The sequence below is a fragment of the Rhinolophus ferrumequinum genome, chromosome 23, assembly GCF_004115265.2.
Source record: "Rhinolophus ferrumequinum isolate MPI-CBG mRhiFer1 chromosome 23, mRhiFer1_v1.p, whole genome shotgun sequence".
Classification (NCBI taxonomy): domain Eukaryota; kingdom Metazoa; phylum Chordata; class Mammalia; order Chiroptera; family Rhinolophidae; genus Rhinolophus; species Rhinolophus ferrumequinum.
In genome coordinates, this window is record NC_046306.1 from 26770864 (window position 1) to 26788897 (window position 18034).

At 46.5% G+C, this 18034-nt stretch overlaps 1 protein-coding gene across 3 annotated transcripts; it reads right to left on the bottom strand.

Moving 5' to 3' along the window:
• Nucleotides 1-135: 135 nt before the first annotated feature.
• On the bottom strand, nucleotides 136-9925 carry PROKR2 (prokineticin receptor 2). Of its 3 annotated transcripts, none has more exons than XM_033094278.1 (3): nucleotides 9788-9925; nucleotides 7090-7693; nucleotides 136-3087 (listed from the first exon to the last, which is right to left on the bottom strand). In XM_033094278.1, exons 2-3 carry the CDS (start codon nucleotides 7545-7547, stop codon nucleotides 2391-2393), a joined length of 1155 nt encoding a protein of 384 aa, XP_032950169.1. In that variant the 5' UTR covers nucleotides 7548-7693; nucleotides 9788-9925; the 3' UTR covers nucleotides 136-2390. The 3 variants fall into 3 exon arrangements, with proteins under 3 accessions (XP_032950169.1, XP_032950170.1, XP_032950171.1); XM_033094279.1 differs by having other exon boundaries at nucleotides 9776-9925; XM_033094280.1 differs by lacking the exon at nucleotides 9788-9925 and adding an exon at nucleotides 9518-9722.
• Between the last annotated feature and the right edge of the window lie 8109 nt (nucleotides 9926-18034).

Below are 18034 nucleotides of genomic sequence, written 5' to 3' on the forward strand. Positions count from 1 at the left end.
TGGCTAAAAACTCCCTCACAGACAGTGCCGTGTGAACTGGTGCATTGTCGTGATGCAAGAGCCATGGATTGTTGGTGAGTAGTTCAGGTCATCTAACTTTTTCATGCAGCCTTTTCAGCACTTCCAAATAGTAAACTTGGTTAACTGTTTGTCCAGTTGGTACAAATTCATAATGAATGATCCCTCTGATGTCAGAAAAGGTTAACAACATCATTGCAACAAGTTCGTGAACTTAATTGTCACACCTCGTATATCTAAATATACTAACATATATAAAAGATTGGTGGGGACAATGCTCTAACACTCTGGTAAGATTCCTTATGTTAATATTTCATTTAATAACAACCTAGCACTGGAAAATCATAAATACACACTCATATATACAAACATTATTTCAGGTTACATTTAAGTGAAGAGAGGATAGTACATTTCAGGATCAAAGGGAAAAAGGGGGTGAGTTCTTTTGATAGACACAACTGGTACACAGTCTACTCTTTAAGAATGTTATTAGGAGAAGAGTCAAGAAGGTGGTAATAAATAAAAATAGTTATTATAATCCTAAAAATGCAGATAACCCCCAATACTTACTTACTTGATTTTAGAATGCATTGTGTAATTTTGTAAAATCAGAATTTACAAACCATTTGGCTTAGGCTAATATTTTCTGAGAGTACAGTGACTGGGCTTCAAAGTGTCTGCCGGGTGGTGATGGAAGAAAATGTTGATTGAAACTTCACTGTTGAGTAAACAACCCAAAAGTTACTTAAAAAAAAAACCAAACCAAACAAACAAACAAAAAACAACCACAAGCAAAGAACTAAATAACGCTTTCTCTTAAAAAAAAATAGTCCAAATGTGGATGGCTGAATTCCAAACCAGGTACCATTTATATAGTCTTTGCTTCAAAATGAATCAGGAAGAAATTAGGACAAATACAATCACCACAGATGTACAATAATATAAACAGATGATGAGGCCCTGGGGTCTGCAACATGCAGGGAAGATTGTCAACACTTCTAGGACAACAGGGATGCTGAAAGCATGGGGGTCACTGACACTCTGAGGTTGAATCTTACAGATTATAACCCAGGACAGGGATTCCTTTTTTGCCCCAATGTATATGGGCTACACTGTAAGAATTCAGGGGTCTCTGGTCCAAATAGAGATGAAAATGTGGGAATGTTTCTCCATTATAAGCCACAGTGGAGGAAGTTTCCCTTGTCCAAACAAACTTTAAATATCACTTATCCATTCTTATCACTCATATAGTTGAAACACACAAAGTATGACCTCAGTGGGCTCTCCCAACAGTCCTAAAAGGTAGACAGTACAAGTATTTTCATTATCCTGATTTCATTGAAGCAAAACTGAGACTCAGAGAGAGTAAACATCCAGGTCATATGAGTGTTTGAGTTAGGACTTGAATCCAGGCCTTTGGATTCCAAGTAGAGTTCATTTTGTAAAAGAGGATTTGTTCTAGAAAAGTGGTCCAGACCTTAACAAAACAGCCACGCAGTTTATGTTCATTGCCAGTAGCAAGCTCCACGTCTTTCTCTGTCCCCTTCCTCCCTGACACCAAGGTCCCTTTAATACTTTAAACTAAGGTGTCAGGAACTGGCTGTGTTCTTCATTTCAGGATTATTTGTCTTCACCCAAAAGAATAATGAGCTTTCAAGCATCACTGGAAAAGATTGTTTGGTTCTTTACTTTGAAATTATACCCCTGTAGATAACCAATAGCCTGACTATGAGAATATTCTTTTCTGGCTGCCAGAATCCTAGAGAAAGTGCTAGGGAAGTAGTAGGACCTGAGTGGGAAAACTCAATGTGATGGCATGAACTGTCTTCTCATGAGGCTGTAAAGCCCATACTCTGACAAACTTATTTTTACATGTCCATCATGTCTGAGTGCCTTATTTTTTTACTGCCTTTTGACCTTCCCGCAGTGATGGGATACAGAATAAGGGAAGATGGAAAGTCAGTTCAGATGACCATGTGAAGCCTCTGTCTGGCCATTCTGCCATTTAGTTTTGTTCTTTAAATACTTCTGCTCCCAGTCAGTAATTAATAAATGTCAGCGCCTGTGGCCCTTGTCCAGTCTCACCGATGTGGCTAGCACTCGGTACAGGTGCACGGCAGTTGCCGTTACTTGTGTAACCTCACGGGTGGTGTTGTGCATACAGTAGGCGCTGAGCAGATGTCAGTAAAGGTCAGCTGCTGTGGTTGGCATATGGTCTCATTGCTTGTGACGACTGAGAAGGCTCCAGAAACTTGAGCGGGGTGAGGAAGGGACACAGCTGCCCTTTCCCCGTGCGGCCTGTGAACGCGGTGATGGGTACATTTTCCTCTCAGGACGGCCTTGTGGATTTTCAATTAAGAAACACCAGAGGGTCACTTCAGCCTGATGCAGTCCACCTCTTCTGTGGCCGGCATGCCGCTGGTTTTGAGGTCGAGTTCGGCGCTGGACTTGCTCCCGTGGTGCGAGGGACGCCAGTGGAGCAGCATCATCTTCTTGAAGTACTTCATGGTGTTGTTCTTGACGGTCACGAAGCACACGGTGTTGATCATGCTGTTGCTCATGGCGATGCACTCCACGACGTAGAAGGCCGTGAGGTAGTGCTTCTCCTTGACGAACACGGTGGGGAAGAAGTCGCGCACGATGGTGAAGCCGTAGAAGGGCGCCCAGCACAGCACGTAGGCGGTGAGGATACACATGAGCACCAGCACCGTCTTCCGGCGGCAGCGCAGCCGCTTCCGGATCTGCTCCGTCTGGAAACCAGGGACGGCCTTGAACCAGAGTTCCCGGGAGATCCGGGCGTAGCACAGGGTCATGGTGACCACCGGGCCCACGAACTCGATGCCGAAGATGAAGAGGAAGTAGGACTTGTAGTAGAGCTCCTGGTCCACTGGCCAGATCTGGCCACAGAAGATCTTTTCCTGGTTTTTGACGATAAAGAGGACCGTTTCTGTTGCGAAGTAGGCGGATGGGATGGCGATGAGAATGGACACCATCCAGACCAAAGCGATCAGGATGGAGGCCGTTTGATAATTCATCCGTGGTTTCAAGGGGTGAACGATAGCGAGATACCTGGTGGGGAAGGGAAGCCATCAATAATGATGAAAGTGTGCTTGGCAACTTCTAACTAACTCCAAACTGTTATTAGTTTCTAACTAACCCCAAACACCCACAAAAGCAGACAAAATGGCACGAGTCCCCATGTATCTATTATATCCAGCTTTATCGTATTTTACCAAGATCATTTGGCATTTGGAGAAGTGGGGTGGGTTAGAGGAAACAGCACGGGCCTTGGGTCAAACAGGTGGAATAAATCCCGGCTTTTCCCCTGATTGGCTTTCGAGTCTGGAGTGAATCACTTAAGTCTCTCTATGTTTCGTCAACTGCAATATGGGATAAAATGACACCTATCTTGCAGGGATGCTGTGACTATTAAATACGATAATGTTTGTAAAATGCTAGGCATGTAATAGGTGTTCAGTAAATACATGTGGCTTATGATTATTATGAGTCCTATTGATACTACCTTGGCTTTCAGTCTTGCCATTCTGCCCAAGAACATAATACTTTCAAAACTCCTTATTCCAAATATCCTGTGGCTTAGAGGAGAAAGAAGGGCTGTGGACCTCAGAGAGAGGCAGGGTCATTTTTTAGGGCAGTAAACTAGGGCTTTCTCTCTCCTTCCCCCAGGTGTCATCCTGCATCACAGAGCAGGAGAATTAGAGTGGACTTGGGGTGGAATCTAAGGAATCTAATAAGTAAGTGACTTGCCCAAGCTTACTTGGTGCAGGGACCAGAATCCTGGCTCATGATACAAAGCTTTTACACCCACTTCCCTGGGCTATCTCAAGCTTAGATGAGGTGTGTGAAGTTGCCTTGACACCGTAAAGCAAGGTTTTGTTGCCATCTATCTGCTCAGATGTGTTTCTTGAGGTCAACACTCTCCTTCTAGGGTCTCTGTGACTTGAAATAGCATCCCAAAGGCCTAGCCACAAGTTTCCTTTTCTCCCCAGATACACCCTTCTACATAGCAGTAAAGGCTACCTGTTCTGCTAGTTCCTCTATCAGCTGGACCAGCTGCACCCCCAATCCTCAACCTAATGGGGTTTACCTCTCTGCTAGTTGGCAAAATTATTCAAACAAGCCAATCACATCCTCCCATGGGAACCAAGGGTCACTCCATCCTATTGTCACTATAAAGCCTGCTGCCCACAGCCCCAGCTGGTTCATTCTGTTCCTGAGTGCAACTGCCATACGGCCCTGCATGGTGTGTGGTATCTTCCTCCCCTGGACTGTGAGTAATGGGACAAATTAACTGCCATTGGTTGCATCTCTCCAGTGTCAGGTATTGTGTGTTCAGTCACCTTGTGCTATTTAGGGCAGGAGAATCCTGCCTTCATCAATGGGGTGAGTAGAAGGTGGTGAGGATAGCACACTTGAATTTCAACATCTTCGTGAATCATTACCAGACTACATCACTAACATAATGATCACATCTTCCTCCTCCAAGTTACTCTTACCTGCCACTTGATAATTCTAGCTTTTGTGGGAAGAAAAGCTCCCTGAGCTCAAGGACTGTGTATTCTACTACTTTATGTTTCCACACCCATAGGCTGGGCACGCACAGCAGCGCCAGCAACCTGTTGTGGATTTACCAGGTTGCAGCAGATGCTGTCGGGGTTCCACTCAGATCCTTTGGCTCTTATCGCTTCAGTGCACACCTGTCCACTCCCATCTGCTAGCACCTGCATTTCACTATCTGCAGGCCTCCTCTGGCTTCCAGAGTCCTCTAGGCTGCCTGCACAGCATTTCCAGAGCAGCTCTCACCAATGACTTCTGAGTTGGTGTATAACTACCCCAGCTCCTTTCCACTTCCCACTTCCCACTCCTAAGAGAACTCTGAGGTGTGATCTACACCAGCCCAAGAGGAATAAGCATCAGTTGCCCCCAGTGGAAACTTGCTCAGTATCACAGTCTACACTGACTGCCTTCCCTTGCCTGCCTCACGTCCTATCTCCCTATAGGTGCGTCCTGGGTGCTACCTGCAACATGAATCCTTGTCTCAGAGTTTAGTTTGGGAGTAAGCCAAACTAAGACACAGGTATAAGGCTCTGTGCTAGGCACTGTGGAGACAGGAAGATATAAAACATGGTTATTGTGCTTAAAAAACACTGTTCTTTGGAAAAGACTATCTGTAGCTCCTCCATACACAGCATGAGATTGGAAAGACAAGGGGACATCAGATTATCAAGGCTCAGGAATGCTAGACTCAGGATTTAGCATGTATTCTGTTAGGTACTGAAACTTTTGGATGTTTGTAAGCAGTAAAATATTTTAGGAAAACTCATCAATGGTGATATTCTGATGCTTAACATGAATGAGTATGGATTTCAGGGACAGTGAGGAGCCCCTGAGGGGGGTGAAGAGACAGGTTAGAGGAGCATTATGATGGTCCAGCTATGGCCGACCAAGAGATGAGGTTGGAGGGACAATTAGTTGCCAAGACTTGGTGCAGGGCTGAACACAAAAGGTGGGTGGCTGGGTAGGGGTGGGACAGGAAGAAAGGCAATGAATGATGGTGGAACTGCTGATGGAACTGGAAATCTGACTGAGGTAGAGCTGATCTGTAGTGAAAAAAGAACCACTTTTTGTGTTGTAACAGGATGGTTGCTTCTTAAGAAACTTCTTTTACCAAAAAGAAAACCAGAAAAACAAAGAAACAAAAAAACCCAAACTACATTATAAAAACAAAATTTCAATGGACAAAGGGGATGAGAGTGATAATTCTCACTTGAGCAAACAATAGAATCACTCAGATAATTGGATAAAAATGCAGATTCCTGGGTCCTAGCCCAGGAATTCTTTTGTTTAGCAGGGCTGGGGTGGGGCCCAGGAATCTGATTTTACATCACTGTATCAAAGAATACCTTGTATCATTTCCCCTGGGGCATTTTGTGCAGTTGGTTGATGGGTACATTTCATAAACACTGGTTTCAGGGCTGGAGAGCCTCAGAGGTGTAATAACAAAATTGTTTTTCCTGCCAGAATTATGTTATAGAAAAGAAGATGCCTTTTATGTATGTGTATTTAATGATCATAAATGAAAAATAATCAACTGGTTGATTAAAAAGGACAAAAAAAAACCTAAATAGCACTGAGAAAAAGGGAAAAACAAAAGGGTTAAAAGAGGACAAAAGGGGGGGAGATAAATGATTAAAAAACATCAAAATGAGTTTCAGCATAGCTCACAATGGTGGACCAAGCGGATGTGACACCAATTGCTCCCCTCAAACAGCCTTTGATGGCCTATAACTGTTTACATAAATAAAACATGTGTCAGATTTGTCATAAGCTGCTATTAGAAATTTTATTTTACAAATCTGTAACAGAGCAAGGTCTTCCAGAACATCTCATGCAAATGTATGCAAATGAGCACATGGATGTATGCAAAAAAGCCAAGGAAGCATGTCCTTTCCTCTTTTCTGCAAACAAGCCCTGTTGTCTGATTTTAAAATCAGCTGTGCAACAAACTCACTAGGAACAAGAGTACATCCTGTATGATTCCATTTTTATGAAGTTAAAGAACAGGCAACACTAAACTGTGATGATGGAAATCAGATCAGGGTTGTGTGTGGTGGGAAGTTGCCTGGTAAGGAAGTTTCCTAGGGCATGAAAATGTCCTGTATTTTGAACTGGGTAGTGGTTACAGAAAAACTTGGTACATGCTCTCGTGCCTGGAAACTAGTTAACTCTTCTATGGCTTCTAAGTAGTAAGCTGCCTCAACTTTCTGCTTTTGCTTTTGCGTTTGATGTCACTCCTGGTCATGTGACATGCCTGTTATCCGAAACAGATGTGGCATTTGGGGGCAAGGCCCAGAACTGGGAGGCTCAGAAGCCTCACTCTTGCTCCTATGTGGGAGGACACGAGCCACAACTGGAGAAACCAGGTCTCTTCTTGCCCCATGACAGGTCAGCGAGCATTCACATCGGAAGCCATGCCAACTGTCAGAGGTGAAGTGCGGAAAGGGGCAGCCTGGCCCAGCCCCCATCTTTGTCCCAGCCCGACATCCTCACCTGTCAATAGCGATGGCCAGCAGGGCGTTGGTGGAGACGTAGAGGGACACAGTACGCAGGTAATTGACAGAGGCACAGAGCACGTGGCCATGCTCCCAGGACAGCTGGCGCACCACGTAGTAGTCCATCTCAAAGGGGCAGCAGACGATGGCCACCAGAAAGTCAGAGATGGCCAGGTTAGCGATGAGCAGGTTGGTGAGGTTGCGCAGCTTCTTATAGCGGACAAGAGCAGCAATAAAGACAAAGTTGCCAATGCCGCAAACCAGCATGATACCTGCCAGTGCCACACCGATGACGATCTTGGCTGCGAAGAAGGTCCGAGTCTTGGTCATGTCCTCATCCTCATCCAGAGGGAGGTCATAATCACCATAACTGAAGTTGAAGGGGAGGGAGGAAGCATGGTCTTGGGAGGAATTGAAGTTGGGTGCAAAACCGGTGTTTCCATTCTGGGTGGCCATGGTGAAGCTGGCAGGTAGAGCGGTGGCTGGGAGTCTCAGGGTCTGAGCACTACGAGCAACGGGTGCAGACCTTCTGTTTTCACGAGGTCAGTGAGCCGAGCACCCCTCCCGCATCCTTGGAGAGAGTCAATACATCATCATGGATCCTGGAAGGAGACACAACTAGTGGACAACATGCAGGAGAACACCTGGTAGCATTGCCCCAGTGTCCCCCAGGTATAGGCGAACCAGATCCTGTGCTTACCTACAGACAGAACAGCCTAGGGTATAGGGGAAAGGTGACACAAGATCTGGAAATTAGAAAAGCCTCCACTGGCTGTCAGGCTGTCAGACTGTCAGAGGGACTAGGCATAGGATGGACTGGACTCTCCAGGCACATTCAAGAAGAATGTCTGTCTTTGCCTTTTCCCTGGGAGCCAAGACCACTTTGACTGCCCAATCACCCCGCATTAGCCGTCACAGCGATCTTCTGGAAGTTTTCCAAGGCTATTTCAGGGAGCGGGCCCAGGCTTCTATGGCAGTCACAATGTTAGCCAGGGACAATGACGCCAGAGGACTAGGATACAGCAGGGTCTTTTCTCCAAAACAGGGCACTGCTCCCTCTGTGCTGGCCAAACCATGGACTTGGAAATCACCAAATCCATTTTCACATGGACAGACTGAGTCATCTTGGGGCAGTGGATTTATGCTCTCTGCGTCCCAATCTTCCTATAAACCAAACTCCTGCTGCCCAGCCCAGGGCCTGGCCCATAGTGGGGGCTGGAAAAGAGGAATCTGTTGAATGGATGACTGAGGATCCCAGCCAGGATTCTGCAGGTGGAGGGGGTGTGGGTGGGAGGGAATTCTGCTGCTTCCCTGAATTCTGAGAACTGAGCTCTAGAAAGAAATCCTTTGTCTGCTTCCCCTCCCTCCCTCGTTTCCTTCACCAGGCCCCCAATTCCCCTCCCAGAATCAGCAAGGTCTATCACCAAGGTCTGCGTCCTCTGAAAGTGGTAGCTGTTCCAAGACCTGGCCTAACTGAAAAGAGCCCTCCAAAGAGCAGGAGAGTGTCAGCGAGGACCCAGGAGGGCCTGAGGACAAACCTGTCCCTAAGTCCTTTATATCCTCAAGATGCCCCGGAGAGAGGAAATAAGGTTCTGAAGTATTGAGCCCTCAGGCGATAGGGCACCACTGGGTTCAAGGTGTCCGAAGGACTGGAAAAAGACCCGGACACCAGCAATTGCAGTGGGGGCTCCAGTCGTCCAGTTGTGAACCACCTGCACCCCCTTAGCACACCTGGAAACGACTTCAAATGTGGGGGCCACGCGATGCTGGTAGCAAGAAGTGGACCAAACTGGACAGGAGGTCTGGCCCTGTCCTGTGAGAGAAGAGGGAGAGCCAGGGAAAGAAACTGCCCCCGAAAGGCAGGGACAGCAGTTGCAGGGTGGCAGGGACACTCCAACCTGAGGTAAAAAGAGGTTCAAGTCCAGAGGCTTTGGCAGCCGGGGGTGTCCTCCCTCCCGGTCGCCTGTCGGTCTCACGCGAGGCACAATGCCCGCAGACAGTATTCAGCCCGAAACCGAGAAGCGGGAGTGGGGCCCTCTCGGCTTCCAAGCTCCACGGATCTCCAGGTACTAGGACCCCAGAGGAGGGGGCATGCGCCGGGATTGGGCAGATCGCGGCCCCATTTCCGCGGGATGCACTACCCGCCGTTTACCAACTCGCTCCCGGAGCCTCCTGCCCGCCTTTCCGCGATTAACCACCCGGCGCGGCCTCGCGGTCCCCAGTGGCGCCGCCCTGGCAGAGGCGGGCATCAAGTCAGAAATTCGGGCTTGAAAAGCAAAGTGGGTCTGGCCTCCGGGCGGGAAGAAAACTGGGGGTGGAGATGGAAACAGTGAGCACGAATTTTCCCAGAGACGCTTCCCTTTTTCTGCTCTCCTTTCAAGAAGGTGCACCCCTGCCCATGCCCTTCCCTGCAGTTTGGCGCTCACCCGTCAGCCCAGCACCCGCTGGCTCCCTCGGCCCGCGCCCGCACTCCCCAGTCTCAGTTTACCATCCCCTGCTCGGTCTCAGCGGGTCCATGGGACGGGGGGCTCTCGCCGCACCAACCCTCTTCTGCTAGCCGGCCCGCGCGCATCCCCGGGGAGGCGGGAGGCAAAGCAGCCCCAGACCCGCGGAGAAGTGGGCGTCGGCGCGCCCAGCCCGGGCGACGCCCCCATGGCACCCATGGAGCCCCGGGCTGCGCTGACCTCAGCATTTACCTGCCTCGGCGCCTGCTTCCTCCGCGCCCCGGGAACCCAGGCTTGTACTTGAGGAGGCGCCGCGTTGGGGGTGTCTGTGTTTCTTCCTCGCTCCGGCGTGCTTTCCCGGAGCGTCGCGGTCTCTGTCCTCCCGCTGGAGTTGGCGCTCCGCCCCCGCCGCTCTTCTTCGCGCCTCGGACCCAGCCGGAGGCGCCCCGCCCCGCGCCCGACTCCGCCCCAGGGTCCCCCGCCCGCCGCCTAGCCAAGGCCGAAGATGGGCGCTGGGCCCCCGCACCCGGTGCGCCCAGGGCGCAGGGCGCACGGAGCTCCGGCGGCGTTGGCGGGGCTCCCCAGTCCGCCGGGTGACCCTTCGCAGGGTTTTCTGCGCCTTCGCACTCCGGTGTCATCGCGACCGCAGTAGCCCGAGTTAGATGATGCGATTTGAAGCAACCTGCAATGCTCTCTGTGTCCCACGGTGGCTGGCGCCGCGTGGGGGGAGGCGGGTGCAGGAGATGAGCGTCGGGTCTTCAGCAGGAGCCCAGTCCAGGGCCAGAGCCCGCTCCCGGTATACTGTGACTCCTTCAGGAGGAGCCGGGGTGCAGATCATTGTGCCGACACCCGGTGCTGGGAAGACTACCAGCGCAGAGTGGGCTTTGGGTGGTGGGTGGTGGTGGAGGAGGCCCCCCGCGAGGAAGCTGGGGCTGGGGGCAGCTTGCCTTGCTCAAGGCTCTGACCCTCACCAAAGTCCTCACCAAAACCCACGGATGCCCACCGCTGCCAGATTCCTTGGCCGTTCAAACACCATCCCATCTGGGTCGCCACCTGTCTGTGGGGAGACTCCAGAGCCCTCCACTTTGCTTCCAATGGGCTTTGATTTTAGGCAATTTTCATGACCTCTCCGATCTTTGGTTTCCTTATACACTGAGCGAGGCGATTCAACTCTAAGAAGCCGCTAATTCTAATGACTGGTAGCCCGAAAACACAGAGGGAAGCTCTGGGTTTTTAGAATTGGAACTGGGAGCTGTGGCAGGAGACTGAGTACCCCACGGTGAAATCCCAGCCAATCGCTGCCAGCTGGGAATATGGACTCTGCTTTGTTAGATCTTCCCATTTTTTCAGAGAGTCTGGAATTTCAAGACTTTATAAATATTGTTGGGTTAGTTAAAACAAAATAAAACAAAAAACCCCTGCATTGGCCAAAGGTAGCAGATCTCAGAATGAATATAGGCCACTGGGATGCCAACTCAAAATTCCTGAAGCCCTTTGGGTGGTGACATTCTGTGATTTTGCATTTCCCACCTAATGTGGAACTAATCCCACCTTCCTCCCTTTAAAACAATTTTAAATAGTTTTTACAGCTTTGTTGAGCTATGACTAACACATAATATTGTTTAAGTGTAAGGTATACAACTTGATGACTTGATACATGTATATATTGTGAAATGATTACCACAATAAGGTTAGTTAACACCTCCATCACCAAATGAAATTATGTGTGTGTGTGTGTGTGTGTGCTGAGAACTTTTAAGATCTGGTCTCTAGGCAACTTTCAAGTACCTCTTAACTTTCCGTATTGTTAACTATAGTCATGCTGTACGTTAGATCCCCTGAACTTACTCATCTTGCATCTGGAAATTTGTACCCTTGACCAACATCTACCCATTTCCTTCACCCCCACCCCCTGGCAACCACCATTCTACTCTGTGATTCTGAGTTTGGCGTTTTTTTGGCCCCACATATAAGTGAGATCATACAGTATTTGTCTTTTTCTGTCTGACTTAGTTCACTCATCAAAATGCCTTGAAATTCCATCCATGTTGTCCCAAATGGTAGTATATCTTTCTATTTATGGCTGAATCATATTCCACTGTGTGTTTGTATGGCATTTGATGGCTTTTTTACGGCACACACACACACACACACACACTCCGTATATACCATCCATTCTTCTGTCGCTTGACACTTAGGTTATTTCCATGTCTTGGCTATTCTGAATAATGCTGCAATGAACATGGGGTGCAGATACCTTTCTAAGATAATGATTTCATTTCCTTCAGATATATACCCAGAAGTGGGATGGCTGGATTATATGGTAGTTCTACTTTTAATTTTTTGAGGAACCTCTGTATTTTAATCAGATTTTAATATTTTGAGGAACCTCTTCTATAGTGGCTGCACCGATTTGCAATACCACACACTCGCGTTCTCTTTTCTCCACATCCTTGCCAACACTTGTTTTTGCTTGTCTTTAAGATGACAGCCATTCCAGTAGGTTGAGTGACATTGTGGTTTTGATTTGCATTTCCCTGATGGTTAGTGATGTTGAGCATCTTTTCATGTCCCTTTTGGCCATTTGTATGTCTTTTTTGAAAAAATGTTTATTCAGGTCCTTTTTCTACACAAAAGAAGCCAATCTGTAAGGCTACATACTGATTATCCCAACTACTGGTACATGACATTCTAGAAAAGGCAAAACTATGGAGACAGTGGAAAGATCAGCGGCTGCCAGAGGTTAGGGGGCAGAATGAATAGGTGGAAGGGACACAGGATTTTTAGGGCAGTGAAACTACTCTTTCTGATATTATAATAGGACGTACCTGTCATTCATTATTCACTTGTCCAAACCCACAGAACGTACAACACCAAGAGTGAACCCTGATGTAAACTATGGACTTTGGGTGATACTGATGTGTCATTATAGGTTCATTAAGTGTAACAAATGTACCACTTTGGTGAGGGCTGTTGAAAATGGGAGGAAGCTATGCATGTGTGAGGGCAGGGAACATACTAGAAATCTCCGTACCTTCCACTCAATTTTGCTGTGAACCTAAAACTAGTATTTCTTTTGCAAATGCAATCATATATCTCATTTATTCCCTTTTAAGAAGTTTCCATATCAAAATATGGAGCATTTCTTTCTTTTGTAATTGTAGAACCGTCCATTGTGTGGATATACTACAATTTTTTTATAGTTCTCAATTGCTAGACCCATGGGTTTAATATTTTCAAAAGATGTCTGTTAAATTACAAATTGGGTTATTTCCCAATCTTTAGCAACTATAGTGCTATACATGGTGCTATCATATAAAATTAATAGTACTTCAATGAGTAACTTTGTACATAACATCTTTTTGCATATGAGCAAATATATTTGAATGACAAAGTCCTAGAAGTGGCATTGCTCAAGGCATAAAAGCATTTGTAATTTTTGTAGATATTGCCACATCGAACTGCATAAGGGTCTAACTATTTTTCACTTTTGTGGTAAGCAGTGTTTGATAGAGGTGACTTCCAGGGTCTGCATCTGAATCAATAATCAATTGTCTGTTGAGACCAAAAAGGCAATATTCGAAAGCATGATTTCTCAGGAATGCCTTTCTCTCACGCCTGTCCTCAGTTCTGAATGTAGGGTGTCTTCTCAGTCATTCAAAGTATGGTCTGGAGGGGCACTGAGAAAATTCCTGAGAAAACTACCTCAAGTTATTTTTCTATGGGTCTGTGTGTCTCTCCTAGAGTAATTAATAATCAAATTAAAAATGTGCCTTTGTTATCGACTGCAGACACATTGTTAGGTAAACTCTTTAATTACTTTGAAAGTAAATGTAATTAAGCTCTATGAATCATGGTTAGGAAATATGGAGCATAATTAACGGCTCAAGGTGCATTGGCCCTGGCTCCCACCTTTCACTCAATCCACTTGGCTTTCCCGGGGTTCTGGAAAGGGTGGCTCTGTAAGACACACTGGCTGGCTCACCTGACCCAGGCAGAGTATTTTTCCCTCTCTGGTTTCCACGTGCCTCCAGGGCAGTGCCAAGAAGATGATGGTCGGGAGTGAGACAAGGTATCAGCGTCTCTGCCCGCCAGCCATACTCCCTGTCTGTGGAGGAAGACACAAGAACGTGGTAGCTTACACAAAAGCTAGATTTTTGGTCAGAAACCTGTGATTGCTTTTCATACTGTTTCAGAAAGTTTTCAGAATTCTCAGGAGGAGGCAGTGGTAGGGAGAGGGTGGGTTGAGTGAGCAAAGTCCTTGCAAGAAGCAGGTTATCAATGGACTGAAAATTAGACTTGATAGTATGGAATCAAGTTAATGAAATCCCCCTGGTGGTAATGACATTGTTCTCTGGAAGGACAGATGAACTTTTTTATATGCTGTAGCTAATAAAAAAGATTGAAGGCTTTCGAGTCAAGAGCTATGTTTGGTTGGGTTTGGAAAGCGTTTAGTTTTATGGGGAGGTACTTGTGTGTCGCTTTATGTAAACCTTCAGCTTCTCTGGTGCTTCCTGCTCCAGGTAAAGGCCCTATATCCAAGTGCTCACATGTTGTCTCTACTTGAGCTCAGGAAAGGACACAAAACTCCTCCCTCTGGTATGTCATCTGAGGTGGGGTTTGGGTGTAAACGTGCAGAACAAAATCACATAATGTAGAAAGTCCAAAGTTAAATTCTTCCTCTGCCTCCCCTCCACAATCCAGGCCCTTAGAGGTGACCCCTTTTTTCTGGACTTCATTCTACGCATGCAAATGCAAACCAGACTGGCTTTGGGGGTGCTTGAGCTCACTATGGAAAGAGGAAGAGGAAGGAAGAAAACCATTTTCACTATGGGTGACCTAGGGCTCTGAGTCATTTAATTAGCATACCATGTTTCCCCAAAAATAAAACCTAACTCTACCATCAGCTCTAATGCGTCTTTTGGAGCAAAAATTAATATAAGACCGGGTATACAATACAATACAATACAATACAATACAATACAATACAATATAATACTGGGTCTTATGTTAATTTGTGCTCCAAAAGACGCATTAGAGCTGATTGTCTGGCTAGGTCTTATTTTCAGGGAAACATGGTATTAAAAAGAATGTGACCTCGGTTTTGTGCTCCAAGGTGAAACAGGCTGTCTTTGTTTGGGTTCCTCTAAAAGTACATGTTGAGAACAAAATTTGAGAGCACGAAGTTTACTGGGAGGTGATCCCAAGAAATATTAGGGGAGTAGAAAAATGAGACTGGAAAGGGTGTGGAATCATGCAATTTACCACTGTGGGCAAATGGGACTTCATTCCGCTGGGGAACTCTGGGACGTAGTGTGGAACAAACATACCCCCAACACACACACTGGAATTCTACCAGCAGAGGGGGTGAGGGAGCTCACACTCGTCTGCTGAGAACTGTTCCCGAAACGTGTTAATTCACAATCTGTCTACTCTGCTCCGCCCATGGGCAGAACAGAATCGTGTGATCAAAGTATGTGATCTTGTCCTCAGGCAGAGATGCCTGTTCTATTAGTTAGAAGACATGCACTGAAATAGTGAGTGTGTGAATGTGTATGTCTGTGTGTGTGTGTGTGTGGGGGGGGGTACCCAGAACCTTTGCCACGTGGGTATCACGTTGCATGGTTGTACTGTAGTTCTCGGCTGGCCCTGTTCTTCATGTCTCTCCTCCTCCAGCAGGTTCATATGAACATACCCTTGGCATGGTGATGGCAGAGGTACAAGAGCAAGCAAGTACTAATGTACAAAACCATTCCAAGCCTCTCCTTGCATCACCTCTGCTAACATCCCATTGATAAGTCACATAGCTGAGTCCAGAGTCATAGGTTGGAGCAGGTCACCTTACCCATTATGGGAAAGTTACATACATAGCAAAAGGGCATGGATGCAGGGAGGGGTGAAGAATTGGGGCCAAATAGTACAATCGACTACAATTAACTCCTGTGTCTTAGGTCCCAGAGCAGCCTGCCCTGTCTTCTCAGCTGCTGTTTCTGAATCTGTGAATCACCTCACCACCTCAATAACTTCCCTTTGTGGCTCAATTTACCCAGAGTTGGAGTCTGTTGTGTGCTATCAAGGAACCCTAAAAGATTCAGGATTTTTCACCCAAGAGAGAATAGGCTCTGTGAGATTAAGTTCCAAAGGTCACATAGCTAGTGGTTGGCAAAATTGGGATTCAAACCAGGTTGCAAATTCCAGACTTTTCCCATTACCCTAACTTGAGAATTGTGGTTTCTCTTGTGCAAGGGTGAGACAGGCTGGGGTCAGGATTTAACACAGGTACTCTTGCTCTCCTGAACTCTGCCTGCGTCTGAGGGAGTGTGAAGCAAGTATTGAAGCAGGCATTGAAGCAAGAACTGGACCAAACAGGAGAAGAGTGAACAAGATGCCCAGGACCAGGGCTTGACTCCGGGCACTATAAGCCTTGTAGTCCAGATGGTATGGTATTAGATCAGCCATGATGGCACTTCTCAAATTGGAGTGTGTAGCAAAACCTTTCTCAAAATACACATGTCTTGGCCCCTGGTTGGTAGGTTCTTATTCCACATATCAATAAAAATTTCCTGGCTTCTTCAAGTATTCATGTTCCCAGAAAAAAAAACACAACACAAAAACTAAAAATACCCCGACGGAAATCATTGACTGTAAGAAGTGGACCTTATGCACTCTGCTGCAAAACAGCACAGCTGCTCCCTAGCAGAATGGCATTTTGTTTTCCAACTTTGCTAGGCAATGCAAGGCTTGGAAAATGCAGCTCGGAGTATCGCTTAGATGGGCAAAGATGGGGAAAGTGAGAGATATTAGCTTCTCCAAAGGCACAGCTTCTTCAGGGAACTGGCAGTAGATTTTGAGAAAATATATGCAGCAAGTCCTCATTTAAGGTAGTTGATAGGTTCTGCTAGTTTAAGCGAAACAACATATAATTTAACCATAGGCTGATTGATATAAACAAGAGTTAGATTCCTATGGTATCTCATCAACGTTATAATGAAATGACGTTGAAAGATGGATGATGTTGAACGAAATGTTATTCAAGGACCTGCTGTACCCAGTAAGTGGCCTAAATCATACACACACATTTCTTTTCAACAGAATGCATCTAACATTTGAGTCCAGAAACGCTCTCATAGGGATGTCAGCTGTGAGGTACTGAAGTGGCTTTCAAGCTCAGAAGCCCTTATAGTCCATCTGGGGGCACATTTTTGGTGTTTGTATCACTTTGGGCGTGAACTGGGAATAAAGAAGCCTGAAACTCCCAAATCTTGCTGCTCCCATCACAAACATTCTCAATAAGAGAACTAAAAGATGTCCTTAAACAAAGGCATATGAGAGCATGGAACGTTCGCTGTTGGCCTTGACTTTGAGGGAATGGTGAGTGACAGTTGAGGGGGGCTGTGCTAGTCAAAATCGCTCATCTGTTTCAAGCCCCATGTCAGGGTACCTGCACTCTCTTCACCACACAGCACTGTCCCTGCCCCATTAGGGACCCTTTGTAGGGAATGATGAGAATCGGGGTGTGGGCAGGACCAGCAAGGGCTATTGGGCTTCCCCTTGGCAAAAGCAGGGGCTGGCGGAAGCCCCACGCAGACGTGCAGTCTGTATCTGCTGAGTCCCAGCCTCCCAACGAGAGATCCCCAACTGGAGAAGAAGTCAGAATGAAAAAAAGAGGAAGAGGTAGAAAGAGATAGCTGAGATGGGACATTATAAATGCTCATGTTTATACTTCCCTTGAAAGGTGAGAAGTGAAGGAGTGAGCCCACACTGACATTGTCCTTGTCTGAAGGGCCAGCAGGTGCCACGCTCTTTCTCCTAGCTGCATCCCCTCTTTCTTTTTAATGACAAAGGCCTTCCTTAATTCTCATTGCTTGATTCCCATGGTGTGTCTGTTCCCATAGAATGCCCTTTGCTTTGTAACCTGCAAAGCTGAAGTTCATGCTGCAACTTTCCTGTTACTTAAGGCCAGCTAATTCAATCTGTGTCACTGGATATTGAATTGTAGGGTGTTCTGAAGTCAACATCTCCCCATTTGCTTCTACTGATCTTCCAAAGCTGGTTAACACCGTGACCTTCCTGAGGCTCATCTGGTGGTCATGAGTTTCCCAGAGCCGGAGGCAAGCTTTTACCTTATGCCTTGAATTAGTGATTGTTGCTATTTTTCTTGAAGGAGAAAGTGTTCTTGACGGGACAACTATTTTCCCTTTTTCTTTTGTAGGCAGCACTTAACGCTCTAAGTGTGTGGGGGAGCCATTTTGCAATTGGACTGGTTTAGACCAAAGTCTGGCAACTTCCAGAACTAGTAAATGACAGTCTATCATCATATATCACATATATACAAGTGAAAAACATATAACATTAAAATGTACCAACATAACCACTTTAAGTGTACAGTTCAGTAGTGTTAAGTGTATTTACATTCACTTATTACAAAGTTCTAGCAACAGATTGCTAGAACGTTTCCATTTTGAAAAACAACTCTAGATCCATTACACAATAACTGCC